The following is a 27,523-nucleotide window of genomic DNA, read 5'->3' as shown; positions in this document are numbered from 1 at the left end:
CAATTCTAGACTATGAAATGGAACTTGGAACATTCCATCCCACACTCTAAAGCTATCACTTGGCCTCACTAAATTCTTTATAATTGCAGCAATCCATGTTTCATTTAGCAAAGCCAAACAAAACTCTAAGTAATTGTAGATCAATCCTTTTTTATACATACAATAAACTCATTGTGATAAAACTACCCCCGTTCTATCAATGACATTGATATAATGACAAATGTCAAATTTGCCTCCTTATCACTCAAGCCAACATACACAGTACAATTACAATAGAAGTCTTGTAACATTGATTGCATGGAAAGTCACAAATTTTTTTCTTCTACAAAACGGTAGCCTCCAGTGACATAGTACCCATAATCTTTTTTTTTTGTGATGATCAATAGACTGCTTGTCTAGACAGTGCAAAGGAGTGATGAGTATCATGAAGTTTGCAGCATTTGCATGTGGGTTATCCTTTATCTTTGTCTTAAAATTTTCTACATGAACTTGATAAGTAGCATGCACCTCCAATAGATGTAGATCAGTTTTAAGAATCATCTAAACTATGTGTAGGAAAAAGTTTTGATGATCTATTAGATTTTCTTGGATGCATCCTATTTTGATATGTATCTAGTGCACTTCTCGAATTTAGTTATTTGAAATTGTAGATCGCCATGTATTGGAACTTGTCTCTCTTTCACTTGTTTTCCTCCTTTGATCCCTTTATAATTGCATGACCTTTTCTTACTTGTGCACTACAATATCTCTACCACAACATCATCATTTGACTCCTCTATTAGAATCATTCTGATAGCCAGTGGTCATTTTTTTTCAAGCAATGCACTCAAACCATGCCCACCTAAAGGTGTACTCAATCATTAGAGCCTAGAAGAGAAGGTTCCTTGAATCTATGAGCACTTGAAGGTGGTCTTAAGTGGCATGGCTCTCCTAGAGCATAATTTCTCACCTTAAATACTAGATGGTTCCTGTTATCCATATGGAACGTTTACCTTTAGTTTGGAGGAAATAATGGTTTTGATAGTAGGCAATGATGCATCATCTTCTTCCCTTCATCTTCCTTACCTTCCTCTTCTTACTCCCATGTGGAGAACTCTTTGATTTTGATATCTCCATCTCCTCTTCAACCTCCACAACATGATTCATTAAAAAGTGAATAAAGGTCTTGTAAATTTAAAAAACAACACAAACTACTTTAATTTTCAAAATTAAAAATATTTTTGAAAACCCAAAAGAAATTATATAGAATGAAATATGGATAATTATTAACCTTTCCTTCTTGAGCTTCTACAAGTTGAATAACATAAGAAGGAGTAACACCTTTATAAGAAAACATCTTCTCATGAATGAGACGTTGAGTAGCATTCTTATTTTTATCAAATCCAAGCATTTCAACTTTGCCATCCTTGGTTTCAATCTTTGCTAGATCTTTTATTTTAATAATTAGTTTGAAGAATGATCTTCCAATTGGAAGCACCTTTGGTAGCATCAAAGACATACCTCCTATATTCATATCACCTTTTCTTTGTTCCATAGTTTCCTTAGTTAATGCAAAGAAGCTTCATCATTGGTATCTAGGACATCATAAATCTCCTATAATTTATAACGTTCAGATTTGTTTTTGTGACACCCTACTTATTCAATTTGATTCTTTTGCTTTGGGAATGAATATCTTCATCAGAAGGCTTTTCAAATACATGAGTCTCCCCAAATATCTTTGTGTTTTCCACTTCCTTTTTAAAACACCATAACAAAACCATATGTTTTAGGATACAATTCAAAGAATAGTCAGTTTGCATCATGCTTGAATATACTAACGCAATAAAATATTATTTTTGAAATGCAACATCATTTCAAGCTTTTTTCCATATATACTCCCTTATATTAATACCAAAAAAATATAAGTATCGATGTGCACAATACTATAAAACTTTTTGACACAATGCTTCAATACATTAACTTGAAAAAATATAATTTCAAACATGCAATCCTTATATTCACAAATATATAAAGGTCTAGATGAATGAAATTGGGTACATATGCATGAGATCTTCCCAATGAACTCGCATGTAACTACTTGGTTGATCTATGCCTCTACTTGAGACGTGGAGAGAAGTAGAGTACAAGATGCTACTCCATGAAATGACTTGCAACACAATTGCGGTTGTGTATATGCTTCTGAGACCTTGCATAGCACTACTCTCTTTCTAACATGAACAGTAACCATCTGCTCAATCAAGAACTAAGCTAACCAAAGTGTTTCTACAGAGTGCTCAGAGGACATTGTATTGGTAACTCATGTTTGTGTATCAAAATGAGGTAGTGTAACAACTACAATTTTGATAAAGCATTAAATCCATGTGCCAAATATAACCTCCATCATAATAGAATCCTTACAACACTAGAATCAATAGACCTCTTGGGGCAACACGGCTCTGTGGCTCACAACAAAGAATTATGAGCCACAAAGAATTAAAACCTTTCTTTCAATAGATGGCAAGCCTTTTTATCTTCACCAAAGTGTGCATGCAAGAAGGTGGCTTTGTGGGTTTGAGGGGACTTGCAAAATCAAATGCTATCATGGGTTCATCAATCATGGGCAACCCATGAGGCACATGAAGATGGCAAGCCTTTTTATCTTCACCAAAGTGTGCATGCAAGAAGGTGGCTTTGTGTGTTTGAGGGGATTTGCAAAATTAAATGCTATCATGGGTTCATCAATCATGGGCAACCCATGAGGCATATGAAGTGCCCATCGTTCCTGGCATAGAGGTGATGCAAGCTGATAACACTCGACTATCAATAAAACTTGAGATTGAGGACCACCTGTCCCACGTTTTGTCAAGAATTACCCTCGGGGTTAACACTATCAAAATTCATTGGTGTGTAGTTTTAGTGTTGGTGTCTTGATTTATATGTATTATCTCCATCATGGTATCTCCATAAGAAATAGCCCACTAACTTCTTTTTTCCTTCCTCACCTTCACTCAACCCTCACCCAGTCCTATCAAGGGGCAAATAGCCCCAGACCAATGGGCACAAACCCCTAGCTAGTGATCAAACACACACACACACGCACCCCACACTCACACGTTCAACCACCGAGCCAAGCCCCTGGCCCTAAGAGCCCACTAATTTTGTTAACTTTCAATGATCGTTAGAGAGTATAAGTCCTTCTACAAATTACAAGGCATGACACTCTTGCGAAATGCTTGATAAAAGGACAAGAATTCTCATCTTCTTCTATGCAATCCAAAGACTAGATTCATGCCACACAACAAATGTTTTGGATGTAATATAATGACTGGGTAGAAATAGCACTACATAAAAGACATGAAAACCTTTCAATCCCTTTCTTCGATTCCTTTTTGGAGACCATGGTGTAAGCCACGCATGATTTATTTTTCTTAATATCAATAAAACCACATGAATGGATCCTTGAAACACCTACCATTCAATTGAATCTCCAATTTCTACAAAAGGTGAGTACCACACTCATATCATGGTCTTTCCAATATTGATTGTACTTAACAAATTACATTTTCTTCGAGCACATACACAGTTATTAACTAGACCATCTCCATCTCTAGAACACAATAGTGAGGAATACAAGCCTTGTGAGATGCCTTAGAAGTGAGGATGGAAAAGCTAACTTTAGAAATTAGGTAAGAGAGAGACTTGACATATTCCAACCATAGCGATCCAAACTTGAGCGAGTAGAAAGAGAACTACTAGTCAAAGAATGCTTGTGGACCATAAAAATGTCAAAAAATCAACCAAAAGGTCTAAAAACACTTAAGACCGTGAACAAAATTGTTGACACAAAACAATGTAGAAGGCTTGTTAAGGATGTCTATCACGCGGGAGGTGCTAGTCGAGTGACAATATGCCAAACGAGTCATATTGCCAATCAAGACGGCAGCTAGAATGATCAAACGAGCTGTGACTAATAAGTTTGAATTGATCCTGATAGAATGTGACCTTTCGTTATGAGTTACTAGAGAGAAAGGAGAATAAATGAGCTTGAGTGGAGATTCTCACAAAAACAAACTATGATTTTTCCATCTAAGATTCAAGGGAAATAATTTAGTACAAAATTGATGAGCAAAGTTGTCTCCATATAGCCACTTCATTGTATACCGTACAAGTTGCAGAGATCTAAAAATATAGCCAATTCATTGTGTAACGTACGAGGTGTAGAGAACTTAAAATATAGCAAGATAGGTGACTACCAATCATCTTTCAATCCTTTTTTACAAACTATAAAATCTAATGGCCCTGCTTTAACAATTGGTTCTAGAGAGCAGACACCCTAGCAAAGATATGTGTTGTCACCACAATGTAAATATCCTAAGTCAAAGTACAATTGACATTTAATTTGTAAAGAGTTTTCCATCTGGGCTAATTATGGCCAAAAGAGATTTTCTATTGGTCAAAGAATTGACTACAATCAAAGATACTTGACTTCGATCAAGTAAACCTGATCTCGATCAAGAAGACTTTATTTATACCAAGAAGGTTAACTACGATTAACAAAGATGTGCCAACTTCCATTGGAGACTTGACTATAGTTAAGACGCCTAGACCCTTGGTCAAAGCTCCTTAATTATGATCAAGAGCGTTGACTCCGATCAACCAGAGAAAAAATATATTTTTATATTTATTACGTATGCACATGTGTTTAGTGGGGACACCCACCATGACTAGAATTAGTCCACAGTGTATTATTTGCATGCAAGGCGCTAACAATTAATGAATGCCATGGTTGTGCACTTTAATTAATTGTTGCAGATACTAGATAGAGTTATTTTCCCGAGTGCTACGGGAGCCTAACAAGCATCTAGGAGGCGGCTCGCGTGACCAAGTGCTTCGAAGACTCCGGAGTTGCCCTTAGTGGCATGTAGTAGGACTTAGTCTAGATTTTAGACAAGTGCCATGTTGCCAATTTGAAATGAGCTTGAAGCTCTTGTAATATTGATTCACATTGGATTTTGGATCAGGCAACTCTGCGCTGAACTCTTGTAAGAGCTTTCTCTCGTCTTAAATAAAAGCCTTCGGGGAGGTCCAACCCGATGCTTTGTCCTAGGCCCTAGTGCATCTATAGAGAGAGGGAGTGAGAGAGCATAAGAGAGAATATTTGCAGTAATTATATGGAGCGAGGTTTCATGTGTCCACATGTTCTGTCAATTCCTTTTCACAAAAATATATGATCAAACAGATTGGTTTATTATAAGTGCTTCTCATCATTGGAATCGTATGCAATTGGACACATACGCTTTGAAAGGCCTCGAAAAATGGCTGCCCCTTTAATGAGATGGATCTATGTAGTAGGAGGATTAACAGCAAAGGACCAACTATGGACCGCTTGAAGTCATCGAAGCGGTTCAAAGAAGATTGAGTTGCACCTTCCAAACCAATCAATTGTTCATGAGATGAAAAGCAATAATTCTTGAATGAGAGAGATTACCGAACAATCTAGAACATGCAGCTTCTAAACAAACTTTACCTTGAACAACTTGATGAATATAAGGCTCAACAATTGACTTTGAAGTTTTCTTACCAAAATAAAGATTGCAATGGCATAAAAAATATGGTCATTCCTGGATATCTCCCTCTAGTTTGAGAAACTTTCACACTGTTGAATTAACATTTCTACTTAAACTCACTAAAACATTGCATATTTTATTCGTGTTTCCATATGATATGTTCAACCATTAAAAGATATGACACGGATTATAGAAAGTTGTTGCACAATTACTTGTCAGACACAAGAGGTGGTGAGTAGTTCATTATCATAGACCTGCAAGCAAGTAATATCTATTACAAAGGAGAATAGAAACCAAAAGACAAATCTGTGTATAAATGACAACATTACTAATTTGACAAAACAAGGAAAGATTTGATCTATGGACATGTAAATACTGCCCATAAAAATTGAAGCATGGGTATGCAGCAGAATCAAATATAGATAATTCGCTGAAAGGCCTGAGAGCTGAAAAATGGGGATTTTGATAATGAGGGGATCGCAAGTACCTTAACACACCAACTTGAATTCCCTTTCCTCTCACCTTCTACAAGGACTAACAAAAATCTGGATGGAAGCACGCAAAAAGATGCAAGGCAATAAGACTTGCACAGCCTTGTTGTGTCTCACATGTACTTAATATCTGATTGGTCCTTTCAAGCTTCCATCTCCAAACTGTTTCACAAAACACTAAACTCATTTAGTCCCCTGTGGCCCAAAACTGCAAAGAGTGCAGTAAATAAGGAAACAAAAAGTTTCAACAAACCAGAAATCCGTGCCATACCTGTCTAACAATAGGATTGTCAGTTGTGTCAAACTCCGCGGTTGTACCCTCCCAAAGTATTCTTCCTTCATGTAGAAAAAGAAGCCTATTTTTGGGACACCAAAAGCATATGAATTCCCGTACAACACTACAGAACAGTAGTTTCTATTCACCAATATCAAGACATTCAGACCAAATGAATTCGTCAATCATAAATTTAAAAAACATAGGAAAATAAGCAAATTCGTTCGAGTTATAAAGAAAGCACCATCTTTGAGTCTAAATAATTAAAGCTTTGAGTATAAATAATTAACCTGTCAACAGCTCTTCTGATAGTACTATGTTGGTGTGTGACCACAATGTACGATGCAATCTTTCCAGGCTTGTCACGTGCATCTCTGCCCTTTATATGCACAGACCGAATCAAATCTTCCACTACAGTTGACGCAATAGGATCAAGCCCAGCTGTAGGCTCATCATACATCACAACCTGCAAAAGCTTCTGTCAGGTTAATACAAATAATAAAATTGAAAAATATGTTGAAAAGTCATTCATCTGAGAGAAATAATCATAACAAAATCCTCCTATACACAGACTACATATAGGAAAAGAAAATGGCCCTCATCAAAGTTGTCACAAACTTGGCAGAACATGCATCAGTTGAGTTCTCAGCCAGACTAGAAATTGAAATTCCCCAAGGTTGCCCAAGCCAAGGAAGATACTTTATCTATTCTCTTAAAAAACACACATATTGCCATTATCATCTGGAATGATACAGTACGGGTACTCCCATGTCACAAGACAAATGCACAAGTTGGTAAAAAAATCCACTTTATGGCTAAGATCAAAGACTGGAGAACCCCAGCTTATAGAAGAATTCTATATCAGTAGTCTAGTTGCGTTGGTGAGTTGCTAAAGTGGAGAAATTACTAACAAGACACACCAACTCACGGGCATTGTGGAGATACAAATTGCTCGAATTTACCCTTTGACTAAAAATATCATATTTACTTTTGAAAAGCATGAAAACTTGGAAACCATTAGTATTTATCTGTATAAATTAGCATTAAATCTTAGATTAGCTTAATCAGAATTAATCAAGGTTTAAACTTAATGAATTAATGAAGAATTCAAACCAAAAACAATAGTTTTATTAAGGTGGGGCAACACCTGCAAGTCCTTGATTAAACTTAATGGATTAATGAAGAATTAAAACCAAAAAAAATACTTTGATTAAGGTGGGGGCAACACCTGCAAGTACAGGGCCATGCTCTTCGACGGGCCTTCAACTAAGCTGTTGCTCTCGTAGATCTCGTCTCTGGTCGTAGATCTCTACCACGGTCCACCGGGCTGTACATCTCCGTTTGCAGACCTCCTGCAGCGTTTGAAGACCTCCGTCGTTCAGTTCGCCCAGGCCTAGGTCGTCGCCTCAGCAGTCTGTCAGTTGCCTCAGCCTCAGGGCTCGTCGTCCTACAGCTCTGCACCACCTCAGCCCTCACAGCCGCCTCAGTCCACCCCCCACAGCCTCGTTGCGTTAGCAGCAGAACTGCTGCCACAGTCAGCCCCTGGCTCAGCTTGAGGTGTTAGACTCAGCAAAGGGGCATTCAGATCCACAATGGCCAAGATGGAGTTTCCCAAGCCCAAACTCTTTGCTTCTACCCCGAACAACAAGCCTTCATATTCTACTCTTGCAATTACACCTAGCCCATTCGCACTGACGTACAAACGAAGGATTGGCACAGATCCTAAAGAGCAGATTTATTATCTACAGCAAGAAGTGAGAGAGCTAAGACTTTAGGTTGCAGCCCTCGGGAGGAAAGTGAAGGAGATGGAAACCAATGGCAAGAAGGAAATCATACAGGAGGTCATGCAGATACACAGTGAAGCAGAGCCTGCACCACAATTGGTGACTAAAGTCCAGGACATGGTTACCAATCAAGTCAAGTCAATACAACAGGAAACCACAGCAGCAATGGACAATGAAATCAACAAAAGAGAAGTATATGAAGAGGTACAAGAACAGGAAAGGAGAGAGGATAATACCCAGTCCCTACGCATTGGAGGACTACCTAAGCATTGGCATGAAACAAGTGCTCTCCAAGTTGACAAGCCAAGGTGGTTCTCAATGATAGGAAGGCAAGAAGTAAGATTCCCAAGCAAACCAACAAGCTGAGAGGCACAAAAGTATGGATCTCAGAGGAGCTCACTCTTGCTAAGCTCGAGATGAAAGCAATAGAATTGACTAAAGAGAAGGAAGCCCGCAAGAAAGGAAAATGGGCTGTTTATAGAGACGGAAAAGCACTTATCAAAGGCTTCAAATCCAAACCCAAAAACTCAGAGTCTTAAACTGATGTAATGCAGGCTAATTATCTTTTGCAGTAGACCATAGTTAACCTATAATAACTTTGTGAGTGGTATACACACTCCCAATAGACTTTCAGTCTATAACTGATGTTTGGTGTTTATCCTTTTGGTGTGTGTTTTGTCCCATAGGCCCATGAGGCCTCCCGAGGAAATTAATATATATATCTATATCTATATCTCTGCCTACAGATAGATCGTCCACCATGCTCACGCACACAACTAAGTCTATTAATGCCTTGACTAGTGACATATGAAGGAGGCGAACCCTACAGAGGGAATTTTATTACCATATACAGCTAGGTCAGCAGCTCCATACCAGACAGCACTTTACAAATATCTCAGCCCTCCCTGAATAAGAGGCAAGTTTGCCTGCTCACATTATGCATTAGAGCCACCGATGAAGTTCAAATACCTGGCAGCCACATGGCTGACCCATAACTGACTACGTGCTTGAGATTCTTCCTTCTCAATCCCCCGCCTTCAAGCTATAGGCAGCAAACTCGCAATAAATACAAACTCGCATGATCACTAAAGGACCTGTTAATATAGAAACACTCCCAATTGCCAATGTTCTCATTAAATCTCTTAGTTGGATTTCAACACTGACACTCATGTATCGCTTGCATCTTCATTTGCTGCACTTAGAGATGCTTCTTGAATCAAGAACCTCACAGGCATCCTCTCAACCTAGGAGCTCTAATAAATTCAAACCTAAAATCAATCCTTTTATCAATGTGAGACCACACCTGTAGGGAGGAATCTTTCGCTCCGACTGCTAGAATGACCACTATTTGCACAGTACTATCAGTGGCTGCGACAATGACGTTCATGGGACCTTCAACTATACTTTTGAACTCTACCTACCGACAGGTCAAGTTCTTACATGTATCACCATGTTCTCTCTCTCTCTCTCTCTCTCTCTCTCTCTCTCTCTCTCTCTCTCTCTCTCTCCCCTTTACCATCTCCATCTCCCTCTAGGCCTCGCCATCTACATCTCCCTTGGGCCTCCCCCCTTGCAGCACTCTCTCCGCTCCTTGCTCACCCTCCCTTTGCTCTTGCTCGCACGCCCCCCCGGGTCCTGCCTGCCACCCCCCGGCTTCGCCACTCTTGTTCCCCTCCGCTCCCGGCTCCTCTTGCCCGCCCTCCGCTCCCTGCCGATCCTCTGCTGCCCGCCACCCCCTGGCTGCGCCACTCCTACTCGCCCACCCCCCCAGCTGCCCCGCTCCTGCTCACCCTCCCTCCGCTCCTGCTCGCACACCCCCCCCGGCTGCTCCGCTTCTGCCCGCCACCCCCTCGGCTGCACCGCTCTTGCTTGCCCACCACCCCCGGCTGCTCCGCTCTCCCTCTGCTCCTGCTCGCACGCCCCCCCCTAGCCCTCTGCTCCTCCTGCTCCACCCACCCCGTCTGCTCCAGCCTGCTCCCTGCGCTCCTGCTTTGTCTGCCCCCCCCGTGGCCTGCTCCTCCACTCCCCACGCACCTCTAGCCTACCCCCCCCCCCGTGCAGCTAAGCTACCCCACCCCCCCCCATGTGCTGTTGCTGCTGCTTTTTGTGCAGCAGCCCCCCAGCCCTGCAACCCCCCCGGCGTGCCTCCTGCCATGGAGGGGGCCCTCGTGCTCCCGCTCCCACCCTTGCCCCTGCACTAGGACCTGTACAAGAAAACAACTAGAAGTTAGTCCGAGAGATATGGGAAAGGGAGAACGAGCTAAAGAGATGGACAAAACCAAGAACGACGACAAAAAAAAACAGCAAACACAACTGAAACTCGAGGACATGAACACGCGCGACAATCGAAGCGGACTTGGGGTTGACAGCAAAGTAAAGGCGGGATCCTCAGCTTCAGCCTCAATCTCTGCTTCTACTTCTACTTCTATCTACTTCAGCCCCCGCTTCAGCTTCAGTTTCAATTTCAGCCCCCGCTGCATCCTCATCTTCAGCTTCAGCCTCAGTTTCAGCTGCAGCCCCTACATCCCCGGCTACAGTTACTCCTAGCGACATACCCCTGACATTGGCCTCCCCCCTCCCCCCTAGGATAGGGGATTGTTACAGATTTCATCCCAACCTTCCTCTCCCGTTATAGCTCTCTCACTGATTATGACACCGACTTCGGAGGTGTCATACACTACTCTGCATTACGCCTCGACCTTTCTCTCCCCTCACCCTCTCAGTCAGCCTGCGCTCCCATACCCCATTGGGATCGCCTCATCCATGCCACTGTCATCTCCATATCTTACCCAGCTCACCCAATCACCACTGTCATCTCCATATCTTACCCAACTCACCCAGTCACCACCCAGCTTCCGGCTTCATCCTCCTACTTTTATGCCACATCCCTTCCAGTCTCAGCTAGGACACGGACGAGTTGACCCACCACAAGCCTGGGAGACCTTGCTTACGAGGTACACAATATCCATGAGCGCGAGATGGATCTGACACGCTTCGCACAAGAGCAAGTCCGCTTCAACTAGGAGCAAGGCCGCTTCATATAGGAGCAAGCTCACACCATTTGGAAGCAGGCTGTGGGAGCAAGCTGATCTCATTCAGGGACACAGACAGGATATCTCGTAGCTCTGACAGGAGGTCGTCACATCCATACACACAGTCCCAGGGAGCACTCCAGTTGTTGAGGCACAGATTGCGAGCTTGCAATTTGTAATTGAGGAGACTTCCAGATGGGTCAAAGTGGCCAAACGGGAACCTGCAAGGGCAACCGTTTCGACTACCCTCATGGAGCAGCAGCAGAGAGCCAGTAAAGCTCTCAATATCTGAGTCTATGGAATCCCGCGCATTGAGGCTACACCGATGACAGATGCGACGGCCTTCGTGGCCACTACTCTAGATGTAGCTGAGCACAAGATCGAGAGGGCGTGGCGGGTAGGGAGGGACCCCAACCGAGAGCAGCCCATGATCATATGGTTCCATGATGCTCAGGTACGACTTTCGGCTTTATGGCGCAAGTCAGCCCTGAAGGAAAGGGAGTGAGTGAGAGCAAGAGAGATTGAGAGAGCAGGAAGCTTGGAAGCTGAAGACGTAGTTGCAATAGAATAGAGCAAGAGAGTACAACTCAAAGTGAGAAAGATAAGGTTTTGTCCTAGTGACAAAACCTTAGTAGTCACTAACCATAGTTAGTGAACTAACTGCGGTTAGGGGGAAAAACCTCTTAAAGAGGGAAAAGTGCCCCTAACTAGCTTATTATATTACATTGGTCACTGCTGAATTATATCTATAATTCTAACACCCCCCTGCAGTGCCAATGTCATGTACAAGGCTGATCAATCACCAAACGGATATAAGTTCAGGGCACTGCGAAATGCCTCAAACTTTTCACGTGGTAGTGCTTTGGTGAAAATATCTGCAACGTTGTCATGTGTGGACACAAAGATCATACTGATCTCTCCTGCATGCAACTTCTCTCTGACGTAGTGATAGTGAACCTCAATGTGCTTCGTGCGAGCATGAAACACTGGATTCTTTGCCACTGCAATGGCACTCTGACTATCAATGAGAATTGGAGAAGGACCCTCCAAAGACAGATGAAGATCAGCAAATAAACGTCTCAGCCAGACACATTCAACTGTTGCTGTGAACGCTGCCCTGTACTCAGCTTCACATGATGAGGTAGCCACTGTAGATTGTTTCTTGCTCAGCCATGAAATGCAAGATTTACCCAAAAAGAAACAATTGCCACTAGTGGACTGCCTAGTGTCATAATCACCAGCCCAATCTGAATCACTGTAGGCATGCATCTGCAAGTCACCCCCCCTGGGAAATAGTAAGCCAAAAGACTTTGTGCCCTGCAAATAACGGAAGATGCGCTTAACTGCCTGCCAATGCATAGTTTTTGGGCTGTGCATGTACCTGCTCACCTGAGATACTGCAAACTGAATATCAGGTCTAGTGTTGCAGAGATATATGAGGCATCCAACAGCTTGACTGTAAAGTGTGGCATCAACTGATTCTCATGCATCATGCATTGTGAGCTTCAGCCCCGGCTCCATAGGAGTGGCTATGGGCTTACACTCTTGCATGTTAAATCTGTCCAAGAGTTTCTGTACATACTTGGACTGAGACATAACAGTGCCACGTCTCTCATGAGAGAACTGGATCCCCAAATAAAAGTGAAGCAGCCCCAAATCTGACATGTCAAAGTTGGTCTGCAAATCAGCTTTGAAATCTGCAATTTTTTCTTCATTGGACCCTGTGAGCAGTAAGTCATCGACATAAAGAAGGATGACTAATATTTCCCCCCCATCCATCTTGATGTAGAGGGTGCTCTCAGTAGGACTATTGTGCAGCCCCTTGCTGGTCAAAAAGGCATGTATCTTAGCATACCATGCAAGAGGGGCCTGTTTCAGCCCATATAAAGCTTTATTGAGTTTGCATACTTGAAGTGCATTTGCTGTAATTTCAAAGCCCGGAGGTGGTTTGACATACACCTCTTCCAGCAAGTCCCCATTTAAGAAGGCTGTTTTTATGTCCAACTGATGAACATTCCACTCAAAATGTGCAGCCATTGCAATTACTGATTGGATGGTGGTCATCCGGGATGTAGGAGCGAATGTCTCCTCATAATCTATGCCCTTTTTCTGAGCATAGCCCTTAGCAACCAGCCTGGCTTTATATCTGTCAATGGAGCCATCTAGCTTCCGTTTGACTTTAAATACCCATCGTGTGCCAATGGCATGTTTACCCTGTGGCAAGTCCACAACATCCCAAGTCTGATTTTTTGCAATGGACTGCAACTCATCGTGCATGGCATTCATCCAATGCACATTACCTTTTGCCTCTTCAAATGTGGCAGGCTCCTCCTCATCAAGGAGAGTACCTGCATATGCTGATTCAACTGAATTAGCACCTTTCATGTGCCTTGCTGCACTGCGAGTCCTGCCAGGTAACGGAGCATCAAGTTTACTCTCCCTGAGAGTCTGTAACAGCCAGTTTGGGACTGTTTTTGCTGCATGTATGTCTGCAATTTCTTGCTGCACCACTTGTTCCACTGCCTGTGGAGGAGGCAAGACATCCTGTGGCGGAACTGAAGCATTTGAAGGTTGCTGTAAATTCTGATTTGGATCAGAAAAATCAGCAGAGGAACCCAAAGCAATGGGTAGCAACCCTTGAAAGACATCCTCTGAAGATGAAGGCATTTGAAATTCAGCCTGAGTGTGAGCTGAATTTTCAGAAAATATCACATCTCTATTGACAATGATTTTGCGTGTAGCAGGATTGTAGAGACGATACCCCTTGCTTTCTGCACTGTATCCAACAAATATGCATTTGATGGCTTTATCTGACAATTTGTGCCTAAATTCAACTGGCACATGTGCATAGGCAAGGCATCCAAAGACTCGGAAGTGATCCACTGAAGGCTTCCTGTCATTCCAGACCTCAAAAGGAGTTTTTGTTTTTAAAGCCTTAGTGGGAGCCCTGTTCAAAATGTAATTGGCACACATCAAACCCTCTAGCCAGAATTTATGAGGCATGTGTTTGCTTTTCAGCATACATCTGTCCATCTCCATGAGAGTTCTATTTTTCCTCTCAGCTTTGCCATTTTGCTGAGGGGTCAGCCTGACTGTGAGCTGATGCACAATACCCTTTTGCTTGAGAAAAGCATCAAATTCTGCAGATAGGTATTTCCCACCTCTATCCATGCGTAATGTCTGTATCTTGAGTCCGGTTTCATTTTCAACCATGGCTGAAAAGTATTTAAACACTGTGAACACTTCAGATTTCTTTTTCAGCCCATAAACCCAAGTAAAATTGGAGTAGTCATCAATAAATGTGACAAAGTAGAGATGACCACCCAATGACGGAGTCCTCATGGGACCACAGACATCACTGTGTATAAGCTGCAATTTGCGAACAGCTTTAACTGAACCATCCTTCTTGAAGGGAAATCTATGCATTTTACCTAAAATGCACCCTTCACAGGCATGTGAAGGAGGTATCTCAAGAGGTGGCAATGCATCAACCATTGAAAATTTCTGAAGTGTCATTAAGCTGTTGTAATGCATGTGGCCATATCTGGCATGCCATAATTCTGCATTTTGCATGGCAGTTGTAGGTGTAGAAACTGCCAGAGCATGGGCTGCTCTTTTCTCAAAAATATCAAGCTGAAAAAGCCCACGCAGCAGAGTACCAGATAACCTTAAGGCATAGTTAGCTTCCCTGTCTCGGACAGCACATTTGTCATCCTCAAAGATGACCTGAAATCCCCTTCTGTTAAGAGTGGACACTGAAAGAAGATTTTTGGTTATGCCAGGCACATATAAGACATCTGAAAGTCTGAAAATTGAGCCATCAATTGCAGTGAGTTCAACCTCTCCTGTGCCACGTACTGAATATGAGGAGTTGTTGGCACAAGTGACTTTCTTACCAACAGGAGGTGGATGCAAGGAAGTAAAAAGACACTTCCTAGAAGTGATGTGCTTGGATGCACCGCTGTCAAAATACCATGTGTTCAGTGTTTCATTAACACTGAAAGCAGATGCATCTGTAGAAGAGTCAAAGCTGCAAGTCAAAAATGCATATGTATCATCACTGCAAGAGGCTGTACTATCCCGAGCATCTGGAACAGCCAACCTAGAATCTGAAATGCAAGATAAAAAGGCATAATCTTGACCAACAAAGTTGGCTGTAGCATCCCCACTGTCAGATGCACAAGGGGCTGAATCTGAAACAGCCATTCCTGAGCTGTTTTTCTTTTCTTTTGCAATCCTTTTCCTGCATTCTGCTATGTGATGACCTGGCTTTTTACAGTAGTGACAAAAACCCTTCTTTTTGGGCTTACTTGCATCACTTTTAGCCTTTTGTGAAGGCTGTCCTGACCCACTGGAAGGCTGATTTGCTGCTGTCTTTGCCTGTCCCTTTGTTTTTTATTTAAATTTTGAGAGCATGGCTTGTTCACCTGCACGTGAAGCCAAATTTTTCCTGCTCTGCTCTTCCTGAAGCAGAAGTCCTATCAACTCATGAAAAGTGAGAGGATTTGCACCCCCCCTCAATGATAAATTCAGCAAAGTGTGAAAGCTGAGATAAGACTCAGGAAGAGAATTCAGAGTGGTTGTAATCATCTCTGAATCAGGAATAATTTCATCTATGTTTAACAATTGCTCTCTGAGATCCTGTAGCTTTGTGAGGTGGACTGACATGGAGTCACCCTCCTCCATATGTGTATTGCTCAACTCTCTTTTTAAGAAAGATACCCTGGCATCATTCCGTGCTGCATACATGCTTTCCAAAATATCCCACGCTGCCCTGGAGGTCTTACACGACTGGATATGCGGAATGATTGATCTTTTCACTGAAAGAGAGATGCATGACAAGGCTAAGGCATCCCGTGAATCCCATCTCTTCTGCTCTGGAGTATTAACTGTAGCTGCACCAACAACTTGTCCTGCAACTGCACCTTGTGCACGACCTCTTCCACCTCCTTGCTGAGGAGGGGTAGCAGGTGCAATATCTGCTGGTCGGATTTCATCCCCATTGACATAATCCCATAAATTGCGAGAAATCAGAATATTACGTACCATGAAACTCCAGAGGGAGTAGTTGGTACCATCCAACTTGTCTTCCTGTGAAAGACCACCGAACTGGAACTCATTCTGATTTTGATGGGCCATATCTGAGAAAGAGATTGAAGCAGATACAAAGCTGAATTCCCTTACTGGGAATAAAATGCACAACTCCCAAAAACACAGCCAAGCACGGGCTGTATATGCAACTTAGATTTCTGTACTTGAGCTGTCAGAAATCTGTCCAAGCATCAAACACTCTCCAAAATCTGCCAAAAGTGTTCCAAACACTCCAAGAAAGGCAGTATGTACTGAATACTCCAAAAAATGCTCTCTCAACACAAAAGCCCCAATTTGTGGCTAGAAATTGCAGCCAGAAAGGGGCAAAATTACTAAAAGCCCCAAATCTGCAATTTTTAAACAAAAGCCCCAAATTTCAGACTAGATCTGCAATTTTGCTCCAGATGTAGCTCCAAACTTGCACAATGATTGCAATGTCTGCAATATACAAAATGCCCCAAATGTACTCCCAAACAACTGAACCAAACTATGGTTTTCTGCAAGAAGTGCCTGCCAAAGAACACCTGTGGCTGAAGGCAACCTGTGTAAATCTGCAAGTACAGATCTGAAAATACAGAAATGCACACAAATCTGTGAAGGATACAGGTTGTACTGTACAGTACGAACTGTACGGTACAATATGTACGGGCTGTACGACAAGTACGAGACTGTCAGCGTCAGTACGAAAAACAACTGTACGGCCAAATAGTACGGATGCTCCTGCACATGTACGACGACCTGTACGGCCAAATAGTACGGATGCTCCTGCGCCTGTACGGCGCTGTACGGCGATCTGTACGGCCAAATAGTACGGATGTTTTACGGGAGTTGTACGGAGGTTTTGCAAAGGCTGTACGGGAGTTGTACGGCACTGTGCGTCGTGATTCCGTACAGTCGTACGGACTGTACGGACAGGTTGGAGCAGGCTAAAGCTTGAGGCAAAGCGCTGGAACTGAAGGGAGCAGGGAGCTCAAAGCTCTTGAACCTTGCTCTGATACCAAATGAAGGAAAGGGAGTGAGTGAGAGCAAGAGAGATTGAGAGAGCAGGAAGCTTGGAAGCTGAAGACGTAGTTGCAATAGAATAGAGCAAGAGAGTACAACTCAAAGTGAGAAAGATAAGGTTTTGTCCTAGTGACAAAACCTTAGTAGTCACTAACCATAGTTAGTGAACTAACTGCGGTTAGGGGGAAAAACCTCTTAAAGAGGGAAAAGTGCCCCTAACTAGCTTATTATATTACATTGGTCACTGCTGAATTATATCTATAATTCTAACAAGCCCTACGAGATCAGCCAGCAATCTCCATGGATGAGGACCTCACCCCCTGCCTATTAAGGAAAGGCGCTCCCTGTTGCAACAGCGGGATCAAGCCCGCAAGGATGGGAATTGGGCAATGGTACGAGATGGACAACTTCCTCCGAGCCCCCGTCGGGCATCAACCCCCCCCTCCCCCAACACAAGAACGCGGGGTCTATGAGACTTAATCTTCGAGACCCTATCTTGCACCATTTGGAACTGTAATGGTACCTTAAGGTCAAGACCAGGGAGCTTCTCAGAATCCTATACAGGTCGCGACATAGTCTTTTACACACAGACATATCAGAGTCTAGAGCACCCACTATCAACGGGTAACCGATTTCATGCCTCCATTGCCCCACCCACCCTGAAATCATGATGATGACGACGACGACGACGATGATGATGATTATGATGAGATTGATATGTAGTCGACCACCACTGACATGAGTATATTGTACTTAGTACTATCATTTTGCATTTTTTGCATTCTGCATTGGTGTGGATGCTCGTTTAGTAGCTCCACCCTCACAGCTCGTTTGCACCAAGATTTTCACAGTCTCATAGACCCATCGGTCTTCCGAAGAATTTAATAAACTCTCTCTCTCTCTCTCTCTCTCTCTCTCTCTCTCTCCCCCCCCGCGCCTCACACACACACACGCGCACACACACACACACACACACATACACATACACACACAAAACAAACTCTACTAATGTAACATATGAAGGAAGTGAACCCTACAAAGGGAATTTCAGTGCCATGAACAGCTAGGTCGTAGAAGCCAGCAGCTCCATTAACATCTCAGGTCTCTCCTGATTAGTAGGGAGGCAACGCTACCTGTTCATAGACCCTGCATTACGCATGAGCACCACAGAAAAATGTCGAATACCTGGATGCCACATGACTGCCTGATACCTGACTTCTTACTTGGTACGTTTCCCTCTAGATCAGGATTAGTGTGCACCCATTAAGATTTTCCCCTCTCAATTAAGATTAGTGTTACACCAAGACTCACAATCTGAACAAACTAAAGTTATATTCTAGATGAATCTAGGAATGTGTCCAAACTCATCCTACCAAAAGAGAATGAACGGTGCAATTTTAACATCAAAAAAGGTGTCGATGAATATTATTGAGAAAAAGGCTTGCATGAAATACTTTAAAATGCAAGGTAATGTAACCACATGCTACCATCAGGAGGTCACATACACAAGAAGATTAACAGCACCACACATTGCACTTGACTAGCTATTATGGGCCATGACATCCCACCACAGTCATCTCCCAAACTTAATGTAGACCAACATATAACCATATGTTTCTTTCATAATTCCAAAGGTGAAGGATGGATTTGGTTGTGATGAAGGCTAGCAGCTTAGGAGAATGCTAATTCCAAAGTATTCCACACTGTCGTCGTCTAAGCTACAACCAAGTATCTCATTGCAAGTTAGTGGTCAAAATTTCACACCAATAGCATCATGGTGAGAGAGAGCATGAAACCCTCTTATTTTCATTATTGAGCATGGTATCCATCTAGCACTAGGAAAGGTACGTCCACACCAAAGGCTAGTCACCTTTGGGGTATCTCAGTCTAGATCCTAAAGGATTCATTGTAGTACAGCCTTTTGAGTGGCACAACAATTATATATGCATAACTTTGACCATCAAGAGGCCCTTGAGACATTTCAAGTGTCCATGTAGGCGGCCTTTTTATTTCTTTTAAACAAACATGTGCGCATGCGTGTACATACATAAGTAAATGTTATACATGCATGCGCACACGAGCGACACATGCACATGCATGTATATGTTTGTGTTTTGCATGCATGCATGTGAGTGGGCATGTGGGAGTGTAGGTATGTGGGTGTATGCACACGTGTGGGTGTGGGGGTCCTCTTTACATGTTACCACAGTACCAGACACCTCTTAGCTGTTGCTATAAAAACCAAAACACCCTTTCTCCCCCATCCATACAGTGCGAAAAAGGAAGGGGTGGACCCTTCTCAAAAGCGGTATAATTCATTTGTATCCTCTCCTCATCACAAGTTTTATGTATTTTGTCTTCCACACATTGGAATCTGTATTTTGGCTCTTCAGATCCATAACTTCTAAACAGTCATAATGTTTGAGTTCATCACACATCCTTTCATCTATGCCACTATATCCATATTTCCTTTAATGTTCTCAAATCGTCAGAGGTTCACCATTGCTGTTATGAATTTAGCTGCTCTCCGATCAGTTCACCGGAAAATGAGAAATGTAAAAATTCCAAATAGAAGCAATTTGTCTACCCAAATGAATTCATAAAAGACAATCTTGAGGAGAGAAAACGGAGGAAATTTGATATGACATTGAAGGATCAGATAAGAAGATATGGCTATTTCCATACAAGACCACTCCACCTCAAGAGATTATCAACCCTATATAGTAGCATCCATCCCAAAATATGTGCTCCACAATTTTGTAGCACATCGAGAAGACATAATTTAGGACGTGCCTTGCCAATTTCCCCAAGGACATAATCATCTCTGTGATTGATTTTGCTGAAAATTAGCCTTTTCAAGAACAAGATGAGGTACAAAGTGCACATTGGTACAACACGTAGATAACAATTTTGGTGCATATCACCTACAACCATCTTTCATATTCTATTATTTGATACTAGGCATCCAATAGACTCTAAGGAGTTTTGGAAAGTGCAATGCACATACCATTTCTACATCTCATATGACGAAGAACATGACACATTGTTTGTCCAGCTGCTTTTCTATTTGTAATGGGATTGGTTTACCAAAGATGATCCTCAAGTAAAGGAAATAGTAAAACAACATTGGATGTGGTCAAATGGTGTGTCCTCTTAAATTAAATTATCATGTGGATTCTACTTTGTTGTAAGGTTTAGATCCCTCGTTGGTCTAAACATGCTATGGAATTTATTTGAATCCATCCATGGCAAGCGGGAACATGATGGTTGTGGTGCTGACGCCCGTTGAAGGAATGCTGCCTTTAAGCTAGGCTTAAACCCTCAATGTTGAAAGGAGCGCCTTTAGACGTTTAGAGGCACTCAAGTCTTATATCAAACCAATCTCGAACCTAACCCCTTTGCCAGAAAACAAACAGCCTCATTCTTTGTTTTGATGCCATACATATTCTACCAAGTGCAAGCTAGATGAATGCCAAGTTAAAATAGATTTCTAGCAGAAAAAGCAAGCAAAAACAAGCATATGAACATAGGTATTGCTCTCAAACACTTACTTCTGGCTCATTATCATCCTGTCTATCGCCAGAGATGATTGCCCGAGCTAAGGCCACCCGTTTTTTCATACCACCTGACAACTCTGAAGGGAAACGATCCTCGACTCCCTGGAATGATAAATTGCATGTTACCACATCCATTTCTGAACATATGGATTCATGTATCTTTCATAATGCTTATGAATCAGGTATTGCTATAGAAATCAACTAAAACCCTCCAAAAGATTCTCAAGTAAAAGAATAAGGCAAGTAATGACAGACTAATGTTACAATGGCAGTCAGGAAGCCTTAAGGAGAACAAACCTTCAAGCCAACAGCTGCTAAACTCTCTGCAACAAGCTCAGATATTCTTTCTTTTGAAAGGGAGGAGTGCTCATACCTGCGACAGTATAATGGCACAAATATAGATCCACTTTCATTTGGACTTGTACACTCGACGTGAAAAGCTTCTTTGGGTAAAGTTAAAGAGTGCCTTACAGCATGAAACCCACATTCTCCCGAACAGAGAGGGAGTCAAAAAGTGCCGCACTTTGGAAAACCTGCATAAGTGATGTGGACAAGCCAAAATGCATCATGAATCACCCACTGGTGCAAAACACAAGATGAGCTGCTATTTTTCAGATGTGTGTTTTCAATTTGACATTATGATAGTGTAGGCAGAAAATCATTATAAATTAATCCAAGAATATAGCCAAACTCATCCTGTAAAAGCAGGAGAAAAGCTATTTTCTCAACCCAAACAATACAAATCATCCATTCCCACCATGTTTAGCAAGTACTGACTACTATAATACTCCACCAACTTCATCAGCACAGGTGTGAAACATAGCTCCCTCTCTTCTGCAAGTGGATCCTTTTGTTAGCCTATGCTTGCAACCTCTCACATACGTGTCTGCAATAGTTGGGCAGCACAGCTCATGGTCATTTCAGACATTATATCACAGTCCTGGATTGACATTAAGATATTCACCATAACTTCATCATTGGTTGCGGACCCCGTGATCAGATGCAAGTGCGCAAAGAGGACCTATCTGCTACGAGGTGGAACCTTGGAAGAATAACAACTTCGGTCATATTTTGCTTACTGCCTTGAATCCATATGCATGCCACTAAGGTCCCTTTGAAAATCAATGGCAATCCTTAAAAGGATAGGTGTTCTCTTCTCCATCAAAGAAAGTAGATATTAGGTCAAGTAAATGATGCTTGGAAGGCTTGGACAGAAAGACTTGAGCCACACTAGGTCTTCAACACGTTCTTGGGAATAGGTTGTCAAAGGGAACAAAGTGCTTTAGAACTTCTATCTTCCATCAGCATCCCTATCCTCGTTCTGCCTATTAAGCATGCTTGCCTCACAGCTCACCTCTTTCTAACCTTTCCAACATGCTTGACGTCCTCTCTTCCTACAAGCAGTTCATTATCCCGGCCATCTGAACTGGTGATAATGTTTTTCACCAGCTTTCATGTGTGTTGAGGGAGGGTTCAATGGTGTGGCTCCACCTCATTGCTATTTTTTGATATGAAAAATAAATCAAATAGAATTATAAGTTTAATAAAAAATTAAAAAACAAAATGACAGATTTGCACTGAATAAAGGAAACCACACAGCCACATAGGCATAGGATGGATAAAAATATTCCTCAACAAGACGTAAAGGAGGTAAAACCCTCCCTTTAAAAAAAGATAAATCTATTCGTGAGAAACGATAGCCATAAGCTGTGAAGAAGCACATCAACAATCCTTATCAAGTTAAGACTTACTAAAATCTTGTCCTCAATGCTTGAGGACTATAGATTCTTCTCACTTCTCTTAAAATGGCTAATATATCATAAATCTAGAGGCTTTGATATAGTAAGCAGGAATATCCTCATCCGTGATAATTTATTTTTAAGATAAGCTCCTTGTAGTTGTACTGAGGACTTTGGGAAGTACAAGTAATGGCACAGAACTCTCTTTTCATTTGTGTGCATGCTGAGCATGCTTGGGTGACACTACTTGGCACTTATTACCCTATCACCTCTTAAGATATTCAAACTCATGCATGTTTGCACCTGCATGTATTTGGCATTTCCATCTAGAACAAAAATCTACTGAAAATATCATCAAGTAAGGATAATATAGAAATAATTAGTTTTATTGTTGAGAAAACTTATGTCGCCCTTAATTTTAGATCACTAGCACAATGTCATGGCGATAGTGTTTGTAGAGAAGTGGGTAGGGACAGATTTGGAGAAAGGGGGATAGAGGAGCAGAAGGGGGAAAGAGAGAGGGGAAGAGGGAAAGGAAGGATAGGAGAGAGAGAATGAGGTAGGAAGAGAGGGAGAGATTGAAAGGGAGTAGGGAAGAGAGAGGGAGAGTGAGTGAGCGTAGGCAAGAAGGAGGAAGGGAGAGTAGATAGGATTAGATGTCACATCAAAAAGTACATAGTAGGGGGTGGATGGAGACTTATATAGTCCCTCCACACTTTCCCCCTAAAAGGCCTCTAACTTGGCCTCTTTTTCCCCTTCATTACAGCCATCCCTTCCCATAGAATTTTGCCCTCAAAATTTCATATGCGGGCTGTTAAATAGGTGCAGCAAACAGCAAATAATAATCGGCCCGGTAGGAGATAGGGGTTGTCCTGGAAAATGCTCTCTGGCTGCCATGAGTTCTTATCCTCAGGGAGTCCTTGCCACTTGATAAGATACTCAATGTAGACTTTGTTTCAGAGTACGTGATCCCTGAAACCCATGATGCGCTCCGGAACATAGAGTATGTGGCCCTCCTCATCCATAGGTGGTAGCTCAAGAAGGACTTGGACATGCTGTCCGACATGTGGCTTCAGCAAGGACACATGGAAGACATTATGAATCCTGGAGGTCCTCGGTAAGTCCAACTCATACGCCACCTCGCCAACTTTGCGGATGATCCTATAGGGGACCGTAATACCTGTGACCAAGCTTCATGTTGGTGTTACCCTTCAGCGACGCATAACGGTTCTTATCGAGGCGTAAGTGCACATAATCCCCTTCTTCAAAAGACAGATACCTCCGCGTTCATCCGCATACTTCTTCTGCTTGGCTTGGGCATCCTGCATATTCTTTTTAGCCAATTGCAAAAGGGCATCCATACTCTCCAAGTCCGCTTGCTGGATTTGTCACAGCAATGTTTGCAACTAAAGATGGCATACCCACTGTGCATCCATACATAGCCTCAAACGGGCTCATGCCAATAGAGATGTGCTTGGTGTAACAAAATTCAGCAAGTGCCAACCACTTATCCCAAGACTTCTATGTGTCATGACCGAAATCCCCTCAACTGAGTAGGATTGGGTGGTTGCGGCCAATTTACAATGCATTTCACCTTTGCACGGTCCACTCGAATGCCATCCTTGCTCACAATGTGACCAAGATACTCAACCTCTTGTGCCATAAAAGTGCATTTGCTGGCTTTAGCATAAAGCTGATGCAATCTCAAAATTTCCAACACTTGCTTGACATGTCTGATGTGCTCATGCTTATCCTTGCTGTAAATGAGGATGTCATCAAAGAATACCAGCACATATTTGAAAAGGAGAGGCTGCAAAATCTTGTTCATGAGTGCCTGGAAGGTAGCTGGTGCATTGGTCAATCCAAAAGGCATCACCTTGAACTCATACAGTCCACTCTCTCTGCTAAAGGTTGTCTTGTGCTCATCCCCAGCTTTCATTCTAATCTGATGATAGCCGGACCTCAAATCAATCTTAGTGAAAAACTGAGCACCCTTAAGTTCATCCAACAGGTCATCTATCCTAGGGATTGGAAACCTGTTCTTGATGGTGACCTTATTCAAGTCTATGTAGTCAATGCACCAAGTCTATGTAGTCAATGCACATACGGTAAGAACCATCCTTCTTCTTCTTCACTAGGAGCACAGGGGATGCAAAAGGAGAACTGCTATAAGTGATGAAACTCTTCTGAAGTAAGTCCCTCACTTGAGTTGCCACTTCGTCCTGTTCTACCTTAGAGAGTCGGTATGGGGCCTTATTGATTGGCTTACTGCCAAGTTCCAGGACTATGGCATGATCTACATCTCTTCTCGCAGGCAACTGTGATGGCAAATTAGCAAACACATCTGCAAACTCTTAGAGCAATCTCTGCATATCACAATCATCAACATGGGGAGTGCCACCCTCTTTAGTTACTGACACATTTAATGCATATATGGCGCTGCCTCTCTTGAGCTCTCTGACCAACTTCCTTGCTGAAATGACCTGCAATTTAGGAGCTGCAATACCATGCAATGTAACTGATCCATCCCTGTGGACAAAGCTGAGTGTTAAGGCATTGAAATCCATGCTGATTTTGCCCACTGATTGCAACCAATCACAGCCCAAGACAACATCTATTGGGCCCATGTCAAGTGCCAAGAGATCACCTGCAAATGTATAGTCATCAAAGAACTTAATCCTTGCATCTTGGCAACAAGATCTACTAATCATATGCTGTCCATTGGCCACTTCTACTCTCAGCCCATGGTCTGTCTCAGTAGCAATCAGTCCAACCCTCTGTAAGGTCTTGCAGTTAACAAAACTGTGGGTGCTACCGCTATCCACCAATACATGCACAATCATGCCATTAATCATCCTTGTTAACCTGATAGTATCAGCACTTTTGGCACCCATCAAGGCATGCATGGAAATAGTATAAAGTGTTGTCTGGGCATCCCAATAACCCTCATCCTCGTTCGGAGCATTACCACCTGGATCTTCACGTGCATAAAAAGGTACCGCATCCTGATGCTCCATAGAAAAGAGTGTTGGCCTACAACCTCTCATGCCACCAGTGGGCAGAATCTCATACGAATGCGAAGCATGAGTGTCATGCGTAGTAGCACCACCAAGATCAAAAGGAAAGTCGGTGCCCTTCGTGGCTCCAGTGTCAGGAGCCTCATCTGCATCATGTGTATTTGCCATCTCATCCTGAGACATATCCAAAGAACCTGGGGCATCAAACAAATCCTCGTCATCTGAGAGGTCAATGATCGTGCTGAGCTTAGCAGTACCAATGTTGCGCATCTTGCACACATTCCTGTGCTCAGGAGTCCATTTCTTGCCACATTTAAAACATAAGTTGGCCTTCTTTCTACTGAGCATTATTGCCTGTGTATGCTGTTTTATCTCAGCCTGCTCATTTCCAGCAATAGGCTTGCCTCCAAGCTTGGCATCAGGATACCTGTAAGGCCTGTCATATGGCATCTTACTACCCGAGACAGTAGAAAAGCGAGGAAATGGGCTGCTGCAGATTTCTTGTCAGTCCACTCAGCAAACTTAGGCTTCGACTCAGTGTCATACCCCATAGCATGCGAGCTGCCCATGGCATTTCTGTGCTTGCCAGCATATTTAGGCTCGAATACTTCTGCAAGTTGAGCTGCCCTCTCAATTGTTTGAGGGTTATGTGCCTTCACATCTGCAGCGAGAGAAGAACTTAACCCATGGATGAAACGCAGCAGCTTTCCCTTTTCAGATACGTCCTGCACAAAAAGGGAAAGCCTCCAAAAGCATTGCAAGTACTCTTGGACCGTACCGGTCTGTGTCAAGGCATAAAATTCAGCCAAGTATTGATCCAATACAAGTGGAGATACAAATGTAGTGACCATCAATTCTTTGAAACCCCTCCAAGTGGTTGGTTTCTAAGGTGAATCCCTCATGTATCGCCACCATGTGTGGGCATGGTCCTGCATATGCATACTTGCAAAAATGATGCGCTCCTCCTCAGACTTAGGGTAGAAGCGGAAATAGTTTTCCAGCTTCGTGAGCCACTCCTCCAACTCATTCAGAGTGTGAGTGTCCCCTTTAAACTTATGCACTGTGAGTTTGTCCTTCATATCCTTGGCTGCATAGTTCTTGTGTGTGTAACCTCCAAAAGTGCGGGCATCATCACGCTTGAGGTTCACATAATCAGAGAAGGGCATCTCAAGTTTGATGGCCTCAGGTAGGGCCCTGTATGAACGCAAAGAATCTGCCAACATGTCATCAAAAAAGGCTTGCTGCCCACCACCAACCCCTTGTTGTGTAGAAGCTGCTACCATCTGATGCACTGGCTGCGTCTGGCTATATGTGCTCGCTGGCGGAGCGATAGGTGCATGAACTCCGGGCTGGGTCTCTCTGCCAAATGCATCTCTCCGAAATGATGGCATACCAAGGGGCTGAGAAGAGGATTGACCTCTCTCCCAAGGGTGTGGACTGCCATATAAAACCAAGCCAACTCCAAGCATACTCGCTAGGGCGGTGAAAGGAGCACTAGCCGGATGCACACCAACGGGTCGGCCCAAAAGAGACGGCTCAGCCTGCATAGATGCAGAAAGCTGAGAGCCAAAAGATGGCCTGACATCCTGCAAGAAGGTGCTCTGTGGCACAGAAATTGCATCATCTATGTCCAGATAATCCCCAAGCTGGGATACATGCAATGCTCATAGGCACGACGGGCATATGCCATAAAACCCTTGTGTGGAGCAGACAAAACATCCTGACTGTTTGAATGGTCCCCTTGCTAGGGTGCGGGCTGCTTACCCTTATCCTGCATAGCAATGGCAGATGTGATCTGTTGTCCCATCTCGACAAGAGCCATATCCTGCATAGCCATGGCTGTGGTCAATTGCTGGCTGAACTCTTGTCCTATCTAGGGGAAAGCACCCTGGATCATAGAGGAAAGGGCATCCAGAAACTGCGTCTGCGCTGCTTGCACTTCTCGGGATGCAGGAGAGAGAGGCTGAGAGGAAGGAACCTCTGCACCACC

At 42.9% G+C, this 27,523-nt stretch overlaps 1 protein-coding gene across 2 annotated transcripts in view; it reads right to left on the bottom strand.

Moving 5' to 3' along the window:
* Nucleotides 1–5,625: 5,625 nt before the first annotated feature.
* The window catches only part of ABCI13 (non-intrinsic ABC protein 11), a 67,594-nt gene continuing 45,696 nt past the window's right edge, over nt 5,626–27,523 (bottom strand). The window contains exons 6-12 of one of the 2 annotated variants that reach the window (XR_015541122.1): nt 21,249–21,310; nt 21,075–21,150; nt 20,772–20,879; nt 6,602–6,777; nt 6,309–6,393; nt 6,069–6,199; nt 5,626–5,800 (exon numbers count right to left, since the gene is read on the bottom strand). Coding sequence is in view for 1 of the 2 variants with exons in the window: in XM_087375592.1 (XP_087231718.1) it covers nt 6,161–6,199; nt 6,309–6,393; nt 6,602–6,777; nt 20,772–20,879; nt 21,075–21,150; nt 21,249–21,310 (546 nt within the window). In the remaining variant the exon portion in view is untranslated. The other variant, XM_087375592.1, reaches the window with a different exon arrangement.

Source organism: Dipteris shenzhenensis, chromosome 6 (assembly GCF_047967505.1).
Source record: "Dipteris shenzhenensis isolate YYH24624 ecotype China chromosome 6, Dip_SZ_1.0, whole genome shotgun sequence".
NCBI lineage: Eukaryota > Viridiplantae > Streptophyta > Polypodiopsida > Gleicheniales > Dipteridaceae > Dipteris > Dipteris shenzhenensis.
This window is presented reverse-complemented; position numbering and strand designations above follow the sequence as displayed.